This window comes from Macrotis lagotis, chromosome 7 (assembly GCF_037893015.1).
Source record: "Macrotis lagotis isolate mMagLag1 chromosome 7, bilby.v1.9.chrom.fasta, whole genome shotgun sequence".
NCBI lineage: Eukaryota > Metazoa > Chordata > Mammalia > Peramelemorphia > Peramelidae > Macrotis > Macrotis lagotis.
In genome coordinates, this window is record NC_133664.1 from 109,042,507 (window position 1) to 109,066,515 (window position 24,009).

The 24,009-nt window shown below is 36.4% G+C and overlaps 1 protein-coding gene across 9 annotated transcripts in view; it reads left to right on the forward strand.

The window, feature by feature from the left end:
* HIPK2 (homeodomain interacting protein kinase 2) overlaps positions 1–24,009 on the forward strand; it is a 240,281-nt gene that overhangs the window by 73,226 nt on the left and 143,046 nt on the right. For 5 of the 9 annotated variants that reach the window (XM_074193565.1, XM_074193563.1, XM_074193564.1 and 2 more), the window contains 2 exons: positions 4,784–5,867; positions 11,459–11,521. In XM_074193565.1, the coding sequence (XP_074049666.1) occupies positions 4,786–5,867; positions 11,459–11,521 (1,145 nt within the window). In that variant the 5' untranslated portion in view covers positions 4,784–4,785. The remainder of the gene's footprint in view (positions 1–4,783; positions 5,868–11,458; positions 11,522–24,009) is intronic. The other 4 variants (XM_074193567.1, XM_074193568.1, XM_074193570.1 and 1 more) reach the window with 1 other exon arrangement.

Consider the following 24,009-nt stretch of genomic DNA (forward strand, 5'->3'; position numbering starts at 1 on the left):
TGTTTCAGACTTACATTAAAACATGTACATACAATTTCAGTTGGCATTTGGTTATTATATTTCTTCATTTTATGCAACTATTTATCTTATTTATATTATCAGGTTTTATTACATAAAATCTGAAATTCCTTTAAGAAATAATTTATATAATTCAAATACATCATTTGATGAAAAAGTTTTATTTTCATTTATGCATGGTAGATCCAAAGAAAATCTTATTCCCTGAATGTGGCCTAGTTTCAACTTTGTGAAAGACACAAGATTCACATCTAGTTCAGTACCCACCCTTGATTTTAAGCTTAATTTATTTCCTGATGCAAGATCCTCCTTCCTTTTTTGTTCTAGGTGAAATGATGGTAGATGTAGCATTTTATGTTATTTCCCTTCATATTTTTTGGAAGCATTTTGTCTTCTCAGTAAATATTAACTTTTTTTAGGTTTTTTCAAGGCAATGGGGTTAAGTGGCTCGCCCAAGACCACACAGCTAGGTAATTATGAAGTGTCTGAGATCGGATTTGAACTCCAGGGCCAGTGCTCTATCTACTGCACCACCTAGCCTCCCCCAAATCTTAAAAATTTTTATTTGAAATTTAAGAATGGAACGTTGATTTAAGAGTTTTGAATAAATGTTAGGCACATGATAAAAGACTAAATGCATCAAGGACACTATTCCCCCTAAAAAATTATATATATGCATATATAATATTTAAAAGAACAATATTTGACATGGATAGTGTTTGTTTAGAGGGGTGATTTCTCATTTGTCTTTAATGATAGCCTTATTGTTGAGGTTTCCCCTACCCATATGAGGAGTTTCTGCCTTTTGATAGGATGATTAGGAATTAGCTGACATTAGGGATTAATGAAAAGTGATTAATAGGGAAGAACAAAACCAAACCTTGAAAACTGGAGTAGGTATAGTTGAAAACAATAGAGACCAATGGTCAAACAATCAAATTCAGAAATCTATGGAGTAACAGATTCAGAAAATAAAGCAGGAGAAAATATGGCCTGAGGTTGGGAGCAATAGGATGAAAAGCAGGGAGCTGTTTTCTTCAGAGAGAGAGAGAGAGAGAGAGAGAGAGAGAGCTGTCTCAGACACTTCCCAGATGCATGACCCTGGGCAAGTACCTTCACCTTTCTCAGCTGAGGTGATCTCATTTCCTTTCAGGGTGGCTGTAAGAGATAAAATGAGAGAAAATGTAAAGAGCTTTGTGAGCCTATATAAATAGTATGTAGGATGAAGATAGATAGCTAGCTAGATAGATAAAGATCCATGGAGGCCTCATTTTCAGCAAAATTCCTATCAGTTAATTATCCTTCACTTTTACCATATGGGAGTCCATTCTTTTTGTTTGTTTGTTTGTTTAGGTTTTTGTAAGGCAAACAGGGTTAAGTGGCTTGCCCAAGGGCCATACAGCTAGGTAATTATTAAGTGTCAGAGACAGCATTTGAACCCAGGTACTCCTGACTCCAAGGCTGGTGCTTTATCCACTACACCACCTAGCCGCCCTGAGTCCATTCTTTGAACATATATTTCTATAATGCTATCCCACAAAGCACTTCATCTTTGTAATTTCTTATATGTAATATGTTAGAGCATGTTCCTTTTTTTTACCATATCTTATCCATACCATTCTAACTAAGAAAGTATTACCATTATTTATCCTTAACTTCAGTTTTTTGGAGACTGTAATGTTCATAGCTATTCAATATCACCTTAGGAAAATGGTTATTAAAATGATGGTCTTTGTTTCAGGAGAAGTTTGGAAAGCATTAAAAAAAAAACCCAAACAACTTGCAGTTTTCTAAAAACAGTTCAATTTGCTTTTGTCCTCTTGTCCAATTCTGAACCCAACTAATCCAATTGTAGTATTTATTCAAATTATGTATGCTGATGGATGAGCACTGTAGGTCCTCCTTCCACATGTTATCATAGTCTACATATTAGACATGGATCTCATATGTGAGACTCTTCATATTGCAGGGCTTGATGTAATCAGCCATATATCAAACAGGGAGAAGCTGAAGGGCTTTGTCATCTACATTCAGGGAATCTCTTCAACTTGCACTCAGCCTTGAATTTTCTATGACAATGGTGAAAACCTTTGGTAATCATACATCTCCTATTTAAGCCTATTATTAGAAAAGCATCAAACAAGGTTGTCTCTACTACATCTTTCAAGGAATAGTTTGTAATTTTGACTAATTCTGGAGAGATATCTAGTGGAAAGGAAACCTTTAATACAATGTTTTAATGTACTAAATCAAAACCATATTGGGATTTTACATTCTCTATAGCTTTTATTTAATCATGAATTAATGTGAGCCAAAATAGAATATTTCTTACAAAAGCCCATTTGTTCCTATTTAATTTGGGGGAGGATTTGATCTGATTCATTCATTTGGTAGCTCTTGATAAGGAATTGATCATGAATTCACATTAGCACTTGCAACTTAAAGTTTTTTAAAGTTTTATTGATGTTTTTGTTTTTATATTATATTTATATTGCCCTACTGGTCTTTTGTAACAAGGTAAAACAAGTAAAACTAATAATATAGTGACAAAATCTGAAAGTGTATACAACACTCCACATCTATAGAACTCCTACCACCTCTCTATTTTTTAAATTAATGTTTAAAATTTGGGGGTATAGGCCTAGCAGCAGTGTAGAGATGGGTCAGAGAATATGCACTATTAATAATTTTTTATGAATAATTATAATTAATTTTCCAGAATGATTGTATTCATTCATAGGCCTATGAGTGGTGTATCATTGCACCTGTTTTCCATGGCCCTTCCAACTTTTGACATTTTCTTTCTTTGTTGGCTTTGCTAATCTGATGATGTAAAATGGAATCTCAGAATTACTTTAATTTTCATTTTTCTAATTAGGCTTGATTTGGAACTATTTTCCCCCATATAACTATTGATAGCTTGAGTTTCTTAAGAAATACCTCTTCATATCTCTCAATCATTTGTCAATAGACAGTGGTTCTTATTCTTACAAATTTTGGAAATAAGACCTTTATCAGAGAAACAAGCTGCAAATATTTTTTCCCAGTCAATTATAACCCTTTTTAATCTTAGCTGTTTTTGCACAGTCAGCTAAGTGGTACATTGAATAGTGTTGAACCAAGAGACAGGAAGAATTGGGTTTAAATCTGGCCTCAGAGTCCTACTAGGTATGTGACCTCAGGCAAGTTTTTTTACCCTTGTCTACCTCAGTTTCCTCATTTTCAAAATGGGAATAATACCTGAGATTGTTGTAAGAATAAAATGAGGTAATATCTCTTAAGTGCTTTGCACATTTTAAAACACTGTATAAATGTTACCTATTATTGTTTTTGCTACTGAATTTACTTTTGCAAAAACTTTAGTGTTACATAGTTAAAATTATCCACTTTATCTTAACTAACCTTCTCTATCTTTTGTTATGCCATGAATTTTTTTTCTATAAATAGATCAACTAGGCAATTTTCCCCATATTTTGGTAATTGGTTTATTAGGCAACATTTTTATACTTACGTCACATAACCATTTGGAGTTTATCTTGGTGTAAGGTGTGACATTTTTTCCATGCTGCTGTCCAGTTATTGAAGTGTACTGTGTCAAATGATGAGTCCTTATCCTAGTAGATGGAGTGTTTGTATTTATGGGATATTTGGATACTAGAAAAAATTTTTTTCCTTCTTTTAACTATCTAATCTGTTCCTGTGATTGAGATCTCTGTTTGTTTTAACCAGAACTTGGCAGTTTTAATGCCTCCTGGGATCCTGAAAAATCATGTGATTCCCCCCAGATTCAGGACTTGAACTTGGGTCTTCCTGCTTCTGAGGACAATTTTCTACTTATGTGATCTCTTCGTTGTTAAATCCAATGGTCTTTTCTCAATCCTCACCTTTCTTCACCTCTCTAGTATTTGGCACTTTTGATCAGATTCTCCTTGGTATTCTTTTATTCTTTCTTTTTCTCCTCACCTGAATCTTCATTTATATCATGCCTGTTAACAATTAGGGTTCACCAGGGCTCTATCCTGAGCCCTCTTCTCTCTTTCCTCTATACTCTTTAACTGAGTGAGCTCATCAGGTCCCATGTTTTCATTAATTATCATTATGCATTTCGCTCTGAAGATCTACTTATCCAGTCCCAATTTTTTTTTTAGAGATTTTAAACTCAACGTGTACAAGACTGAATTTGTTATCTTTATTCTCCAAACCTTCCCTTCTTCCTAACCTCTCAATTACTCCCAGGCACCAAGGCTCACAAACTAAGGGTTATTCTTAACTCCTTACTCTCTTATACACTTGTCTTCTGACAATGCAACATCCTAGTGCAGGCCCTTATCATCTCTCACCTGGACTTCTACACTAACCTGAAAGTTGGTCCTCTGCTTCATGCCTCCCTCCATTTAAATCCTTCTTTTATATAGCTATCAAATTGATCTTCTTAAAATGTAAGTCTGACCACACACCCCATCTTATTCGATAAACTCTAGTAACTTTTTTTTTTATCTCCAGGACCAAATAATAACATCTGAAATCTATTCATTTTCTTCCATATCCATGTTGTAACAGCTCTCTTTAGCTTTACTCTTATAATTTTTTTAATTATTTTGGATAGCAGGAGAAATGCTTAAGAGTCATTTATTACTTATTTTTATCAATGGGGAAAGATGTTCCATATGAAACAAATCATTAAAAGTGCAATGGTTCATCTAAACTTACTTGTGGTATAATAGATTTTAATAGCTTTTATACTTTCCCTTAATTTTTCTTTTAGGTATGGCCTCACATGTGCAAGTTTTCTCCCCTCACACCCTTCAATCAAGTGCCTTCTGTAGTGTGAAGAAACTTAAAGTGGAACCAAGTTCCAACTGGGATATGACCGGGTACGGTACCCACAGTAAAGTCTACAGCCAGAGCAAAAACGTCCAGCCCTCCCAGCCAGCCGCCACTACCGTCAGCACCTCCCTGCAGATCCCCAACCCCAGCCTACCTTACGAGCAGACCATCATCTTTCCAGGAAGCGCCGGGCACATTGTGGTCACATCTGCGAGTAGCACTTCTGTTTCTGGGCAAGCCCTTGGTGGACCACACAACCTGATGCGTCGAAGCACTGTGAGCCTTCTTGACACCTACCAAAAATGTGGACTCAAGCGTAAGAGTGAGGAGATTGAAAACACAAGCAGCGTGCAGATCATTGAAGAACACCCACCCATGATTCAGAATAATGCCAGTGGGGCCACTGTAGCCACTGCCACCACATCCACTGCCACCTCCAAGAACAGTGGCTCTAACAGCGAAGGTGATTATCAGCTAGTCCAGCATGAAGTTCTATGCTCCATGACCAACACGTATGAGGTCTTAGAGTTCCTTGGTCGAGGGACATTTGGACAGGTGGTCAAATGCTGGAAGCGTGGCACCAATGAAATCGTTGCTATCAAAATCCTAAAGAACCACCCGTCTTATGCCCGGCAGGGTCAGATTGAAGTGAGCATCCTGGCCCGGCTGAGTACTGAAAGTGCAGATGACTACAACTTTGTCCGAGCTTATGAGTGCTTCCAACATAAAAACCATACCTGCTTAGTCTTTGAAATGTTAGAACAGAACCTCTATGACTTCCTGAAGCAAAACAAGTTTAGTCCCTTGCCCCTCAAATACATCCGCCCTGTCCTCCAACAGGTAGCCACAGCACTGATGAAATTAAAGAGCTTGGGTCTTATCCATGCAGACCTCAAGCCAGAGAACATTATGCTGGTTGATCCATCCAGACAGCCATACAGGGTTAAGGTCATCGACTTTGGTTCAGCTAGCCATGTGTCAAAGGCTGTGTGTTCTACCTATCTTCAGTCCAGATATTACAGGTAAGAAAAAAACAAGGAACCAAGGAATGATTGCTTACTGAGTTCCTACAATGATCAAGTCATGGTGCTGGATGGACTTAAAGTCAATTGTCAAATAAGCATACAGACAATCAGAGGAAGAGAGATCTTTGTGGACTAGGGTGATTACTGAAGGCTTTACAAAGAAGTTTTATCTTACTTGAGATTAAGAATGGTAGACAGGGTTGTTCTTTAGTTGGAGGCAGTGGAGAGGCAAAACCACTGGGATAGGAGGTATATTTGAGGAGATAAAAAAAATAGACCAGTTTGGATTGGTGAGTAATGGAAAATAAGAGAGGAAAAATGGGATCAGATTGTGGAGGGCCTGGAATAGGCTGAGTAGTTTTTATTTTATCCCTCTTGGCATTGGAGAGCCATTTATAGTTTTTGCAAAAGGGAATAACAAGATGAAAGTGGCGTAGTGGGACAATAAATCTGGTAGTAATGTACAAAATGGATTAGAGCAGTGATTCCAACTAGAGGGCTAAGAATACTAGCTAGCATTTATATAGGACCTGCTGCTATGCATGAGGCCAATGATAAGAGCTTGACAAATATTATCTCATCCGATCCTCACAAGAACCCTGAGAAGGAGCTGCTAGTGTTCCCCATTTTATAAATGAGGAAACTGAGTCAGAGATTAAGTACTTTACCCAGGGTCATACAGTAATCAAAGACTGAGGTAAAGAGGACCTGAACTAAAAGTGATGACAGTGGGAAAGGCTAAGAAGGAATATGATACAGACTTTTTGAAGGAAAAATGGACTGATTATTTGTGTCAAGGAGAGGAAGACATCAGTTAACTCTTAATGCTTTCACCCTAAATAACTAGGAGAATGGCCAAGAACGGAACAGATGTTTTTCAAAGAAAATTAGTTTTACATTTGATGATACTATAGCTCAAGTCAGAGGATAATTATTGGAGTTCTTCATTGGGGAAAATAAAGAGAAAAATACCAAGAGAAACCTGCAAAAGAAAGAGAAGAAATTGTTGAAAAATTAGGACAACTAGGAGATGTCACAGGAAGACAAAGAGACTATTTCTTTTTTTTTTCTTTTTTTGTTGCCTTGTCCAAGGTCACACAGCTAAGTAATTAGTAAGTGTCTGAGATTGGATTTGAACTCAGGTCCTCCTGTTTCTAGGGCTGGTGCTCTATCCACTGTACCTCCTAGCTACCCCTTGAAAGAGATTATTTCTAAAAATGATGGCTAGTTAATTGTGAAAAAAATCAAAGTAAATGGTACTTACTAAGGGAAAAAAGACTGGATATGTTGATTAGCATATCACTGGTTTCTTTTTAAAGTACAAATTCAATAGAATATTAGGAATGGAAAGCAAATTTCAGAGAGGGGGAAGTAGAAAGGAAATAGAAGGAATCAGAAATAAGACAATGCCTGGAAGGTGCGTGTGTGTGTGTGTGTGTGTGTGTGTGTGTGTGTGTGTGTGATCAACTAGGCATGGGCACATTTGAAGGAAGCTATAAAGGTGCCCAAGCAAAGGAAATTATTGAAGAAAGAGAATAATGAATCCTGGAAGATCCTAGAAGGAACAAAACTTATAGTAAAGAATTTAGCTTTTGAAAGGAAGGGAAGAGAACTTTTCCTCAGATAAGAGAAAATGAACAACAAACCCTGGCTAACATTTTCAGGCTAAAAAAGAAAGTAGTTGAAGGGCTCACAACCATGTCAGCTTACAGAGGGAACAACTACTGAGACACAAAGGAACAGGCAAGCTAGCCCCAAGAATTAGTAAAATGTTTACTTAAACCAAGTACATTTGAAATGGATTTGTTTTCACTGAGGAGAAGCAGACCTTATTCCAGGACTTTTTCAGTAGATAGCATGATAAGTGGAAGGAGATTGTTATCAGATAGACTTAATATAGGAGGTGGAATCCTCTGTTAAGATTAGCCTGGAAAATGGAAGAGACTTGTGAAGGTATAACCAAACTACCTTGAAAGCTCAGGTAACAGTAAACAGAATGAATTTGTAATGGATTATACTAGTATAATTCGTTAAATTCTCCCACAAAACTGAAGTCTTCAGATATTTTTCAGTGAAAGCATATCCTTACTTGAAATCTGGGTATAGTGGAAGGGCTGATTTATGAGGAAATCTTGAGTTTTATTAAGGACCAGAATTAAGGGGAAGGAATTCAAGATGAATAAGAGCTCTAGCTTACTTAACATGGGCATAGGCTAGGGAATCTGGGAATAGTCTAGTGAATAACTAGAGGTCCTAACAAATGTGAAGACTAATTTTTTGGTGTGAAAGAATGGGAGTTATAGGTAAAGAAAAAAAGTCACTAATTGGGAGATAAAATGGAAAAGGTATGGACTGGAACTAAAATCATCGAAAATAATAGTGTGTGTTGTTCAGGGATTGATAGCCCTGAGTGGGACTGGTCAGTCAGCTGATAAACATTTTTAAGCACCTACTAAGGACCAATCACTCTTTTCAGCACAGGAGATACAACGAAAGGCAGAAAGCAGTTCCTGCTGTCACAGAGCTCACAGTCAAAAAGAGGAACCAGGCATACAAACAACCATGTACAAATAAGCTCTGCACAGAATAAATAGGAAATAATCAGCAAAGAAAAGGCACTAGCATGAAGTGGGATCAGGAGAGGCTTCCTGTTGAGGAGGGACTTTAGCCAGAACTTGAAGGGAGCCAAGGGATCCTGGAGGTGGAGAGTCAGCAGGAGAGTGTTGCAAGCAGAAAATACCCAAAGTCAGAAGATGGGAGTGTCTAATGTTAGGACCAGCATTGAGGCCAATAAGACTGGATATCGCAGTGTATGAGGATAAGTGGCATAAATGTAAGAAGGAGCCAGGTTAGGAAAAATCTTTGATTCTGGAGGTCAGACTTACATTTTGGGAAGTTCTCTTTGATAGCTGAGTGGACAGTAGACTGGAGTACAATGAGACATGTGGCAGGGGACCAACCAGCAGGCTGCTTTGATAGTCCAGGTGTAAGATGGTGAGGGCCTTTGGTAGCTATGTCCAAAGAACGAAAGGGGGATATAGGAGAGATGGTACAGAGGGAAAATCAACAGTCCGTGGCAATATATTGGCCATAAGGTGGGGTAGGAGAGAGAATTGGAAGTCAAGGATGACTCCTAGGGCCTAAATCTAAAAGACTAGGAAAAAAATAACAGGGAAGTTAGGAATAAGAGAGGTTTGACAAGAAAGATAATGAGTCAGTTTGGGGCATGTTGAGGTGAAGTTGTCTGTTGAACATCCAGTTCACAATTTCCTATAGGCAATTGAAGTTCTGTGTATTTCAGATAAAGAGGAGTAGAATGATGGCGATTTCTCACTGGTCTAGCAGGGATATGAGGGCCTAGAAAGAGGCTGAGTCCCCTTTGAGCATTGATTTGGAGGAATTGAGAAACAGTGAGGCTAAAATGGTAAGAGGGCAATGAAGAAATGCAGTATTTAGAGGAATCCAGGTTTCCAATAACATGAGAGAGGAAAGAAGTAAGAAAAACATAGGACAATAAAGAGAAATTTGCTTGCAGTAGAAAAGTGGGCTCCACAGGACTCAGTGAAAGGAGTTAGGGAAGAGACAGACAAGAGCAAGAGTCTAGGAGATACCATTGTGACAGGATTTGTTGGGAGTAGTAGGAAAGGAGAAGACAGGATAGTTTAGGATGTATAGGAAGTAGAATTACTATAGTATAAATATATGACTTTCATTTTGAAGGTATCTGATACTTGCTTAAAAATAAAATGTATTATCTATTATCAGTGGGTTAACACCTTTAAGAGGTAGCCTGAGGCTCACTTTCACTACAAGTTTGTTGTTAATGTTATTGTTTTATATTTAGATTGTAAATTCAGCACTCAAAAGCTGTTCATTCCTCTTGATTGTTTTGCTTGTATACAAGGTCCACTGCCAGAAGGTGAATGATGTCTTGGTTATGACCATCTGTTTTCATATACTCAAACTTCAGTCTTATAGGTATTATTAATAGAAAAATAAATGATTGCTGTTTTCAAATCAGTTATCCTTTAAAACAAAACAACAAAAAATCAGTTCCAGCAAAATTAAAGAACACCATATTTAAAGGAAGATATACATTTAGAACAAAATTTAAAACCATCATCACCTAAATATAATTTGGTACCTTAATCTACTTATTCATGGTTTGGCATAATATATTCACAGGAATTAAAGCCCAAGTCTCCATGGTTTCATACATTGCTCTGATTTAATAATTTCAGAGCCTCCCTCTTATATAAGTAGAAGGGTAGTGGTTGGGAGGTAAGCAGGGCTAAGATAGAAAGGAATCAGCCTGACTCTCTCCATGAATAAAGAGAGAAGACATGAGAGAGAGAGAGAGAGAGAAAGAGAGAAAGAAAATTCATTTTTTTTCTTTGACATATTCTTTTTTTTCAGACCTAATTTTTCTCTGTCAGTGGGCTCCAAACTTTTTTGGTCATGCATCTGATTAATTAAAAAAAACAACTTTATGTCTTCATCATATATATATATATATATATATATATATATATATATATTTACTTATTTACAAAATATTTAGTATTATTATGTTAGAAATTATATACTATAAAACTTACATAAAAAATTAAAAAGGAATAAGGGAAATGAGGTAAATACTTGATTCTAGAGTCAACAGGGAGCAACTGGCATTTACTGAGTAGGGAAGGGAGATGCTTGTTATGTGAAAAGTCACTTTAGCAGCTATGTGGAAGATAGATTGAAATGGTGAGAGGCTTGAAGTAGGAAGATCCAATAGGAGACTATTGCAATAATCAAGGTAAGAAATGGTTCTTTATTTTCACCCTCTGATTGATTGAATACCCTCCCTTTTGGGGTCAAGTCAAAGTCCCTATTTTGTGGACTGTTCTTTGCTGCAAGAAACAAAATTACACTCAATCAAACATTTATTAACTGCTTTTCATACATTGGTGATATAAAGATGAAAAATAAGTCTCTACCCTCAAAGAATGTAAAATCTAATTCATTCCAAACTGAGTGGCAACTAAGTATTTAAACTTAATACTTAATTAGAGCTTGTCATGGTCAGGTTGGAATCTACATTTCTCTAGAATATGGATTATAGTTTTACATAAACTCATATAAAACCTACAAAATACATTCTTAGGGATGAAAACAATCATTCTTGTCTAAGCCTATAAACTATATTCTTCTTGAATCATGGCCACCAAAAACCCACTTTTTTTTGGTGGTCTTAAAGTGCCATCCATAGATTAGTCACTGAGGTGGCAATAGCAAAAGTGATGGCTTGGTTTTTATACTTTTTTAAAGTAGAATATCCTTTTTGTAATTATTCTTTTTTTCTTCCTTGATCTCACTTTGGACTTGATAGTTTAATTGGTAGGGAAACAAGGTATTATCTTTTGTCTGATTATCTAATTATGCTCTTAGATTTCAGTACCTTTACCATTGGTTGAGGGAGCAAAGGAGGAGAGGGAAAATTAGGATGGGCCTTGGGAAAGATGGGGGTGTGGTATATGGTATGGGATAGTAAGTTTAACATACTACATACAGTGAGACTTGCTCATCACTTTGGGTTTATATTTCAGAGACTTCTTTTTCTGCATATTTTCAGAGATAAGAAAAACTTCCAAACTTCCTGTCATTTTCCAGTAAGTCATCATTCCTTAAGGGCTTGGGTTAGACCTCACAACTTAGTAATGCAGGGGTAGCAGAGACAAAGTAGCTAATTTGAGATTTTGACCAAAAGGGCATTATAATAATATAGTGCAAAAGAATATGTATTCTTGCATGTATGTAAACATTTTTTAATATAGGAATTTCCTTCTATTTGAATCATCTCATAAAAAAAGGCATACAAGTGTTTGTTTATGCAGTTACTTTCAGGGATTCCATTTCCTATTTTAGCACCTTTATGAAGAATAGTTTCTGCCAAGCAGAGGAATTATGGGTTCTTTCTCTGAACTTCATATTTTGAGGTATCTTGCATTTGAAAGGAATGCCCCTGCAGACATAAGGCAAGGAGCCAGAGAAGATATCCATTTATACCTCACCAATGCAAGATCCTCTCTATAACATTCCCAACAAGTGACAAGCCTCTGGTTGAATATCTCCACTGATGGGGGGAAATAATTATCCCAAATAGCAGTTTTTGGAACATGTTAATTCTTATAACATTCTTCCTTGTATGAAACTGAAGTTTGATTCACTGTGCCCTCTGAAATGTTACCCCCTAAGATACATGGGATAAATCTGATATTTCTTCAGTTTGAAAACAGCTATCATGCCCATCCCACCCTAGAGTCAAAGACTCACTGAATTTATGTTTTGGACCACCCTTCAGAGGCCATTTGTTCTAATTCATCTCTTCTACAAAATACCAATACATTCATCCAGTCTTCACTCACAAGGACCTCCAAAGAGTCTTTTTTAGGTTTTCCCTTTTTTCCCTTTTTATTTATTGCATTTATTTTTGTCCTCTAGGGCCAAGCAGAACTAAACTATTTACTGTAGTTTGTCCACAATATTTTCTCTCCCACATCTATGCTTTCAGGTTGTCTCCCAGCCATAGAAAGCTGCCCCTCTTTCTTGACATCTTGGAACTTTCTGGCTCCTTTCAAGGCTACTAACCTCTTACTGTTCCCATTCCTTAACTCTTCATTTGAATCTAAGAAGAGTTCCTGGGGGTTTTTTTTTTTTGGATTAATCTTCCATTTTTCCAAGTGAAGCAATTGGGAGGAAGGATAACAATAGGATTCCATAATCATTGGTGGCAACCCTTGCCTTAGGAAGGGTATTGCAAGTATGGTGGAAAAAAAGCATTCTAGAAAACCTCTATTGATATAATTTTGTGAAATGAGGGCCAGTGTCAAAGACCCTAATGGAAAGCTCTTCAGCACCTACTTCAATTCCAAAAGTTAAACTAAGTTTGGTGAAATAATGATGACAAGTCATATATAGTTAACAGCTAGCAGTCACCAGGATGCCTGATTATAACAGGCTGAGTTCCCAGCAATGATTTAAACCAGGCTTTATCTTAGGGTGGCATTAAAATAAAATAATTATTTGAGGGTCATACCCAGAATAAAAAATACAGTACACTAATATAATAATTAATTTGTGGTTTTACCTTAGGCTTAACAATTGCTTCGAAAAGTCATGGTACTTTTAATTTCTCTTGTTTCGGGGGGGGGGGCAGGGAAATGGGGCTAAGTGGCTTGCCCAGGGTCACACAGCTAGGCAATTGTTAAATGTCTGAGGCCGTATTTGAATTCAGGTACTCCTGACTCCAGGGCTGATGCTCTATCCACTATACCACCTAGCCGCTACTTTTAACTTCTTAGAAAATGGGAGAACATGCATCATCAATATGACAGGTGAAGGCACAAAAGCAAACACAAAACAACAAGGCTACAACAAACAGTATAAAGGTAGATACATACTGATTAGTCTGCATTGAACAGATGGAATGCATCCTATAGATCAATTGAAAATTCCATGAGATATATTCCATACATAATACTGCTTAAAAACACCAAAGAAAATTAACATCAATGAGATTATTTATTAGTGATGGAATTAAAAATCTAATACTCATTCCATACAAATTAATATTTTATTTTTTTTGTTTGTGAAAATTAAACCCCAAATCACACTGTAGCTTGCATTTGGCCTGCCGGCAATTTTGGACAGCTGTGGTTTAAACTAAGGTCCAGGCTCTCTTGTTTGATGACAAGCACTTGTCATGGCAGGCATGTATTCTACAATCAATTATATCTAGGTTGGAGAAGCATGAGACTACAAAATTGTTACAATAGAAACTCAGCCTACATGGGAGAAAAGGTTAAGTCTAGTCCACTTCTCAGAATACTGAATTTTATATATTATACAGTGTTCTATAATCTTCCTTACTCTGGACAAAATTCCTATCTTAGACTGGCTCAAGAGATCACACTGATACTCAGGTTTCTGTTATATACATTCTACAGCTTTTTTGGATACAAAGTAGTTTTCTTAGATATTTTACATTCTTAAAAGTTGATAGGCACATTCTAGCTCTGCTCTTGCTCTCAATGGCAATGGGAATGTCCAGTCATTTCACTCACTGCTTATTAGATATTTCAATCTGAATGTCCCATAAATATCTCAAACTCAACTGGTTCAAATCAGATCTTATATTTCTCTCTTAGGTTTTCTATTTCTGTAGGGAACACTAATATTCTTTCAAGAATCTAGATTCTTCCTGGGTTCTATGTTATTCCTGGAACTTCCATGTTATTCACAAGCTCTCATTCCTCCTCATTCCACAAAGTAATTGCCCAGTTAAGCTGTTTCTCCCTCCAACATTTCTTTAGCATCCATCCATTTTTACTCCTCACTGTCACCATCTTAGTTCAAAGTCTCATCACCTTTCTCACTTGAACTACTGTAATGGTCTCCTAATTGGTCTCAATAACTCAAGTCTCTTTCTTCTTCAATCTAGCCTTATAACTGCCAAAGTGATTTTGTTTAAGCATAAATCTGACCGTATCACTTTCCTACTCAGTAAATTCCAATGACTCCCTATTGCTTCTAAGATAAAATATAAAGTTGTCTTTGACTTCATGACCTAATCCCAACTTAGCGTTCCAGCCTCATTATACTTCACTATTACATCCCTTCCTGCAAACTACAGTACAAACAAATGGACTTTCTCTATTTCAGTTTGGAAAACTGAGGCTGCTTCTTTGGAATTGACATGAGAGGCACTATGTATATGTGGTACACTTTCCCATTATCTCCCATGCCTAGATTGAATTCTCTCCTCATTTGTACTTTGTAGAATCCTGGTTGATCTTGATTAACACATTTAATCTTCCTGGGCTTCTATTTCCTTTACTGTAAAAACGAGAGCATTAGACTAGATGAACTTTTAGCTTTGTAGTCATGATCTCATGATCCTTGATGAACATGGACCTCCATGATGACAGAACTTAGAAAGGAGAAACTCCAACCAACTGGCATCTGGGACTAGCAAATTTGTACTTCCTGCTTTCCAGCAATTCATTCACCATCTTCTGGAATGAAAGCCCTCCCCCCCCCCCCCCAATTCTGTTAGCAAGTCTACATACTTTCCTCCCAGTTTGCTCAGTCCTTCTCTCCATTCCTCCCTTCCTTTGCTCTTCCTTTCCATTGAGTCCTCTAGAATTAAGAGCATGAAATTGCAAGACTACTGGCCACCAGTTTTATTTTATATAATTTGAGCATGGTAACATTAGCATCAGGTAACCAACTAAACCAATCAACTCAGACTAGTATTCTATAGATTTCTGATGTCTAATCAGTGAACATATCCCAGATACAAAAAGACTATTAAAGGTTGAAAACACTCACGAAGGGTTTAGATATTCATGGATTAAAGGTCTATAAATGGTTATTAAGAGGGTAGTTAGGTATGGCTTTGAAGGAGCTTTGACAGCAATAGCATTTGTAGGGGTAGTTTTTTTTAATCTATTTGTCCTTATACCTGATGAAGGCAGAAAAAGAGTTGCTGGTTTACCCTTCAGAAAAGGCTTATTAAATGAAATATTCCACCTACTGAAATTTCAGGCTCCTGGGGAGATGGCAGAAGTTATAAATATGTGAAAGCTTTTAGGCTTGCAATTACTTTGCTGGGTAGAAGCAATAAATAAATAAATATAAATAAGTAAATAAAAGTGTAATCTGGGCATTATGTTGTTAGGTTATCTGAGATTCTGCATTTTATGTCTCCAGGGCCCAGAGCTACAAGATGAAAGAAGTCTAAATGAAAAATTTCATAGGAAAAAGTAATCTAAGTGGAAAGCTGTCAGTGTGGGTATTTGAGTATCTGTATCTCTGCAAATATATTCAAGTATACTCCCACAAAAAAATCTCACTGATCCAGGAAATTGAAAGTATGTACATAACACAAACATACATAGGTTTGTACAGATTGGTCTATCTATTCATGCATAGAAAGATATACATCATCCATAGAAACTACCCATATACAGTTATGCATACTTAAATACACAGATACCTATATGTGAACATACTTTTATTTATACGGAATTTTTCTGAGTTGCAATTTCATCTGTAAAATGGGAAAATTGGACCAGATGATCTCAAAGATGCCTTCAGGATCTGATTTACTGATGAAAATATATCTGAAAAAGATTATTGTAGCTATAGAAACAAATCCACAGATTCTGTGGACTAATCGGTAAACACCCAATGACTTGGTAAAAAGAGAAGCATTTACCAGGAGATGTCCTGATAGATTTTTTTCTTTGATATGAAATTCCATTTGTATTTCTGTTCTATACCTAGATTACCTTCCTAAACCTTGGATCAGTAGCTCAAGAAGGTTCTAGAACTTCTGGGCCTGTGGGTTAGGTATGGCTTTTTCAGAAGGAATCTTCTTATAACCTATGGCTAGGTTCAGGAGGATAGACAGGGGTGTGCTGGAACTAGTTCATACCAGCTCACTGAAGCTGATTGATAAATTTTCATTTTGAGCACATATATCTTGGAAATCAGAAAACACAACAAAATCCGGGCTTGGTTTGTTGATTGACTGGACTTAGGAAAGTGATGAAGATAATGACGATAATGCAGATTAAATTCCACAGTGTGTTGCATTTACATTTTTTTCTTCTGTAAAGCAAGTTATTAAACATTTAGGGGTACAGGCCAGACTATGACTATCTGGCATTGAACTGTTCTCCAGATGGCACTTACTTCTAACATTCTTGGTCATTAAAATACACAGAAACATATGAAACCAAGAGTGTGGACAAAGTAAAGGATATTTCATTTAATGGGTAGATGATGGGAGGGTCAGGGGCGTCTAAGTGGTAGAGAGGAGATAAGTAAATAACAGAGAAGAGGCATCACAAGAAGAGTGTGCCTTGGATTCACAAGACCTTGCTTTATGTTTTGGCTCCTCCTCTCCCTGGTGATGTAAGTGTGAGTGACTGTTAACCTATTAGTTTGATCATCTCAAATAATAGAGAAATAAGAATACTTGTTATGTTGTGAGAATCACTTTCTAAAATTTATACTAATTTTTGTTACTTTTTCATATTATCTATAGCCCTTGTAGATTTACTACTTATTGCCCTTTGACTTCTTTCTGGAATTTGCTGTTTCTTGGGACTAGAAAAATCATCTATATTGGGTTAAGTAGGTATAGTTGATTGTATCTACTATCTTCATATGGTTCCTAACAAGTTCTCTTTGAGTCTATCTTTCTCTATGTCTGACCCTGCCTCTCACTCTTTCTCTTCCCTTCCAAACCTCATTCTTTGATATGCATGTGCATTTTGGCCATAGGTTCTCTCTAGAGCCTGGGTTCTTAACCTAAGAGTTATACTTTTAAATTTTATTTGATAACTGTATTCCAATAAAATTGTTTTCCTTTGTAATTCTAGGTGTATTATTTTATTCATTTAAAAATACACTTAAGAATTCCTGCTCTAGGAAAGATAGAAATCATCTACCCTTTCATCTCTCAATTGCTGCTCCTATCTCTCATAGATCAGAGACATCCTTTATTCAGAAAAGGCAGAAAGATGACCAGCCATCACTCTTTTTTTATCCCCAGCTTGAATGGGAGCCCTGAGAACTATCTTCTCTCTATCTTCTATTGGCAGTTGGAACAGATTGTTCTTGAGGGGCTGGAGGAAGAAAACTTGAGTAAATAGTAAAGGAGAGAACACATATTTATTACTGGTCTATGAACTAGATAAATTTTTTCAACTAGATATTATGGTTCAAGGATATTTTTCTCCAGAGTAAGGAGGAGTGTGTGGATATAGTTTGGAAAGCTCTTAATAGAAAACACTGGTAACCACCCAGGATTGTAATTCATTGGAGAGGTTTTTCATCAGAAAATCCAAGAGCCCATTGGTGCTCAGGAGTCCCTGACAGCTGCAATATTGGGTATTGAAATTGTGGGTCTGGAGATATCTCACGGAACCTAGAAACTCAAGTAACTGGAGGAACAAAATTAAACTATAAAACAGTTCCCTTTAATTGAGTGTCTATAATTAAGAGTTAAATGTCTAAAAGATTTTTGGAGACAGAAGGGGAAAAATGTGGGGGCAAAATTCCTCCAGAGTCTGAAAGGGGTAGTATCTGGGATACAAGTGGAGTGGAGACCCTGAAGGAAAGTGTGAAGCTCTTCTGAAAGACAGATATGGTCATAACATATGGATCATCCTACTGCTAGTGACTCCCACTTTGGCTCTGAACTGAGGGAAAGACTTCCATGGCCACTGGAACAGAGAAGGTGGAAATAGAAGGTCTGGAAAGGCTTTATTTAAAGAACTCCCATTTGACTCTTCTCCTTTTAATCAATTCCTTATTACTATATATACAGCATCATATTGTGAAACCACAGTAGTCAGATGACCAAGAATAGAGTCCTTTCAGAGCCATAACCCCTAAAGGAATCCCCCTAAGATGAAGTGGCTTGAAGGTGATGGTGGAAAGGGAGATGAACAGCTGCTTCACAGGGATTTTTACTCAGTGTTAACTGCTACCATTCTATAGACTAAAACAATATGAATTTAGATCTCAACTGAGAAACTATTGAGGTTTCTTTGGGGAATGAGTGGATACAGAGTATTCAGGGGATACAGGTATCAAGAGCTTTCTTATTTCTTAAAAAATAAAAAAAGAAATATTCAAAGAAAAATAAGAGTTGGCAGTTTATTTATGACTAGAATCTTGGGAAAGCATTTTGAAGATTTATGTCTTAGAGTATTCAAGGGCAGCTAGATTTCAGGGAATCCATGAACTTGAATGGAAACTGTTCCCCCCTTTAATACATCTACATTCTCAAAAATGGCTACATTTAATTTTCCATAAGTCTTTATTTCCTCTCATAAAGAATAGATCAAAATATCAGTGCTTTATTTTTTATCCATATACACTACAGTTTATTAACCAGGACTTCCTTACTGATTAATTAATCATATACCTCATAATGATATGTATGAAGAGGGACATTTACCCTTAGATTGTCTTCTTATTTGCCTATTATTTCTATCTTACCTCAGGACAATACTATTCCATTATGGATAAAACTTTCAAGGATGGAATAGTTTTGTGTGAAGACCAGCAAGGGCATCTAAATTATATGTCCTCTGCCTTTAGACCTAACTGTTCTGGCTTCTGAAACTATTGCTCACCTTATGTTACCATAAGAATAACATAATATTATAGGATTTCTTAGAATCAGTTTTTTTCCTGTCACTTTAAAATAGTTTGATGAAGTGATATAAAATTTAAGGTTATTCATTTATAAAATCCAAGATAGCTTTTCATTTGTAGCAGGATAGGGTACAAAAAGTATGAGAAATTTGTCACTGTAGTACCAGCAATATACCTTTAAAAATATATACATAGATGTCAGCCAGTTCTTTTGGCAAAGAACATTGTTTTAAGGCAAACCCGAAGACTTAAGAATAGAATTTTTAATCAATAGACTTCCCAATCTATGCTGAGAATTTATATTCTGAAATTTCAGTGAGCCATATATTTGTCTTTATGGTTTTCCCATACACAATGTGAACTGATCTAACATTTTCCAAGGGAGAAGTTGAGACATTTGTCATTTTTGTGAAAGACATGTTGGTTAGACCCTCTGTAACAAACCTATGGGAGGACATGGACAAGACAGCATGGAAGGGATTGGAAACATGTACATTCAGTATGCATCCTTATAGGAAATGCCTACATCACTAATAGCACCTCCCTTCCATAATTGTTGGGAGGATAAAATGAGAGATTATTTTTAGAGTATTTTCCAAACCTTAAAGCACTATACAAATACTAGTTGATATTATTTCAATTAAGACATGTGAGTTGTTCTTATCATATAGACCTTACCTAGTTTTTTTTCACCTGATTACTTATTTTTATGTGAAGGGAATATTTTTGTTTATTTCCATTGTCAGGGTACTGCATGGGGACAGTCATTTTTGGATATGGTAGTGCAAAGAATAACCTATACAGATTGCTCTGATGAAATAGATGATACTGTGTTATTTCTTTATTTGATATGCTGTTTTAGTTATAGTCACAGGATTAATTGTCCAAAAGGAAAAGTAGTTGCCTCTGGCTCTGACCATTTGATGAACTGTTACTCCCTAAACCATTGTAGTTTGAAAGTTCAAGAAAAATAGTTATTATGAAATTTTCTAAGTCATATTTTACTATGCAAAAACGTTTTGTCCATAGTGTCATACTCATTGTTCTTGCATGTTTAGGCCAATAGTGCATGTCCCCTGGTGTCTCAAAATCTTTGCAAATTGAAAATAGTTAATAATAGTTGTCCTAAAACTTGTTCTTCACCATAAAAATGTTTCCTCATGACATATTTTTCATGGTTGGTTGTAGGAAAGTAACTAGTTTTTCAGGAAAAAAAATTTTTTTAGGGTGTTTTTTTTTTGCAAGGCAGTGGGGTTAAGTGGCTTACCCAAGACCACACACATAGGTAATTATTAAGTGTCTGAGGCTGGATTTGAAGTCAGGTACTCCTGACTCCAGAGCCGGTGTTCTATCCACTGTGCCACCTAGCTGTCCCCCAAAATATTTTTTGACACTAAAAGGTTTTAAATATATGGACTTGTTCCCCCAGAGTGCCATCTCACCTCTTCATTTTCTCTAAATGAGCTGAATGTCTTAGAAGTAGTTGGTATAGTTTATCTACATCACAGTGGATGCCCTTCTGGAGTGGTACCACTGACATCAGATGAGGATAGTACATATATCTAGCAAAGGAATCTGGAGTGTAGCCCACCGCCACCAGGATTCAGCTTAAGCCACTCTATTTGCATAATGTAAAAATGCATTCTCTTCCTTCATTGATAATATGTACATTTCACTTGTCTCCTCAAAATAAAGAGTCTGTGATATGCAAATTTTCTTCCAATGTCATGCTTCCTTGAAAAGGAAAGCAGCAAACTTAAGAATTTTTTATTATTATCATTATTATTATAATTACTGATGAAACTTGTCACAGTGAGAAGATAGTATGTGGAAAACCTGTTTGGTATAAGAAAGACATAGGAGTTTGAGCCCTATTGCCAACCCACTCTTGCATAGTATACAAAAATCTTTTTCTGGGACTATTCTGATGTGTCAAATGTTTTATGTTAGAAAACAGGAGTTAATAATTGAAGCTGTCCTTGAGTTTGTACTTTCTTTGATGCATAGAAAACTTTCTCAATGTGGAGACTCAAAAATTTCCTCCAGACCTTTGCCTTTTGCTCATCTGGTTGCAGTTAGATTCTCATACAGATGATCCCCAAATCCAAACTCCTTTTTTTTTTTTGCAAGGCAAATGGGGTTAAGTGGCTTGCCCAAGGCCACACAGCTAGGTAATTATTAAGTATCTGAGACTGGATTTGAACCCAGGTACTCCTGACTACAGGGCCAGTGCTCTATCCACTGCGCCACCTAGCTGCCCCATCCAAACTCCTTAAGATGACATCTTAAACCCTCCTAGTCTCTTGTTTCCCAGTCTTATCTCTCATTATTCAAGAACATCATGTATTCTTAATTGCATGAGCTTGTTTCTAAAATATTTTGAAACTCTGTATTTCAGTATCATTAGATTCTTTGTAATCTTAATATTTATTAATTTTAAAACATTATTCTAAAAAGAGGTCTATATACTTTAGCAGACTACCAAAGGGTTCCATGACACCAAAAGAGTTAAGAACTTTTGCAGTACATAAACTTTCAGGTCCTATCTTCTAAATTGACCTGCTTATTATCATTCAGACATACCATATGCTTTCCTACCACCAGGCCTTTGTTTTTTTCCCTCTCCTGTTCACCTTAATCCTCATGTCCTCTTGATCCCAACTCTTCCTATCCAATTCCATCTACCCATTAAAACTCATCTCAAATGCTGTTTACTCTGTGAAACAGCCCAAAGGTAGGGGGGAGGGGGAGGTATGTGAAATATTCCCTGTAAAACAGAAAATTTGTTTTCTTAAGTTATTTTTGGGGGGACAACTAGGTGGCGCAGTAGATGAAGTACTGGCCTTGGAGTCAGGCGGACAGGTGTTCAAATTCAGTCTCAGACACTTATTAGCTGTGTGACCTTGGGCAAGTCACATAACCCTAAGTGCATCACATTCAGGGCCATCTCCAGTCATCCTGATTGACATCTGGCTACTGGATCCAGATGACTCTGGAGGAGAAGGTGAGGCTGGTGACATAGAACAACACCCCCCCCCCCGAATCTATTTCATATATTTGTCATGGTATCATCTCCCTGATGTCATATATCTGCCATCTGCCATATATGGAGTCATATCTGTAAGAAAATATTTTTAATTTGTATATATCTTAATTGCCATCTCTAAATGATAAATTTTTGGAAGTCAAAAACCATGTCTCACATTTCTTTGTAATCCCCTTAGGTGCCTAATATAGTAGAATATACTTAATGAGTATTTCTTATTTGACCTCTAGCCCCATCCTCCTTCACCAATACATGGAACTAGTTGAATTTATCCTTTATATTTCTTTATCCATTGACTCTTTTTATTCCTAGTGCTCTCAGTGATCTAAGTCTATATGTTGGCAACAAATATGAGAAAAGGGAACATCCAGACACAGCCAAGCTAACATTAGGACAGATTATCTTAAGAGTGATGTGGAAAATACACAATCCTTACCTTTAAGGAATTTACAATCTCTTTAAGGAGATAGGACTATTTTATGTATTCATGACATTGCAGAAAACTGCTAGGGAAAAATACCAAGAGAATTAGTAAAACCATTGAAGTGACCTCAAGCTTACTGGAAGGAAGAGAAGGATACTGTGCTATGGAGTGGATAAAGTACTGGGTTTGGAGTCAGAAACACAAGCTCTGGAAGCCTGGTTAAATCTAATCTCAATGGTCTAAGGCAAATCTAGGTCTTCCTAGGTCTTCTGCTGCATCCATGACAGAACTGATGCATTTTGGTGACAGAATTTACATAGGAGGAATTCTCCACTCACAGAAGATATCTAATAAGGAAAATGAATTACACTTTGAAAAGAAGGGCCTATGTGAAATGGGAAGCAACATTTTACAGGGAAAGAGCAATTATTTATTTCAGGAGTTAAAGGATCTGGGTTCAAATTATTTCCCATGTGACTTGAGGCATTCCATTTAACATCCCTGGGCCTCAATTTTCTCACCTATAATATGAGAGATTTAGTGGACTAGAGAGCTCCTGAGGTCTCTTCCAGCTTTAAATCTATAATGCTATGAGAAAATAAAGTGGCATAAGGTATGGGGAAATACCCTTACCCATGGAAATAGAGAATTCAGAGTTAGATATGTCTATCTATGTGTACAAGGGATTCCCATTTAAAGAGAGTGGGTGACATGCATATTAGTATATATTTGGTTGGATTAATCTTTATGTCTAATATAAAAGTGCCACCACTACATTACATTTTTATAGGATTTGACAGTTTTTAAAGCTCTTTCACATATATTTTGATCCTCAAAACAATCCTGTGAGATACTAAGGTCAAGTATTGCCTGTATTTTATAGAGGGCTAATACTAATAAATTGTGGAGCTGAAACTAGAACACATCTGCCCATAGATTGGTATTTTTACTATTTTAATTCTTGGAAGAGATTAAAAGATTTTATTCAAATGTCATCTTTTGGGAAATTATGTAACCAAATGACCATAGCCACCTACTTTCCTTCTTAAATTCAAAGAGAATATTTATTTGGTCATAGAGTGCAAATAAAAATAACTTATATTTGTAGGTGTTTAATAGCTTTTCTTTTTTAAAAATAAAAGATTTTTGCAAGGCAGTGAAGTAAAGTGACAGTTCAAGGTCACAGCTAGATAATTATTGTCTGAGGCTGCATTTGAACTCAGGTCCTCCTGAATCCACTGCACCACCCAGCTGCCCCTTTAACTATTATATTTGGAGTAATGCTTTAAGACTTCAGTTTAAAAAAAAAATGAGTTTCATAATGATTGCAATTGCAGGAGTAATTAGTAGTCTTATTCAGTGTATTTAATTTTCATAAAAATGGCCTTGATAACCCTTCTCTGAGTGGTTGTTACAATAAATGAATGATGTGAAGGCTGGTTTGCTTCATG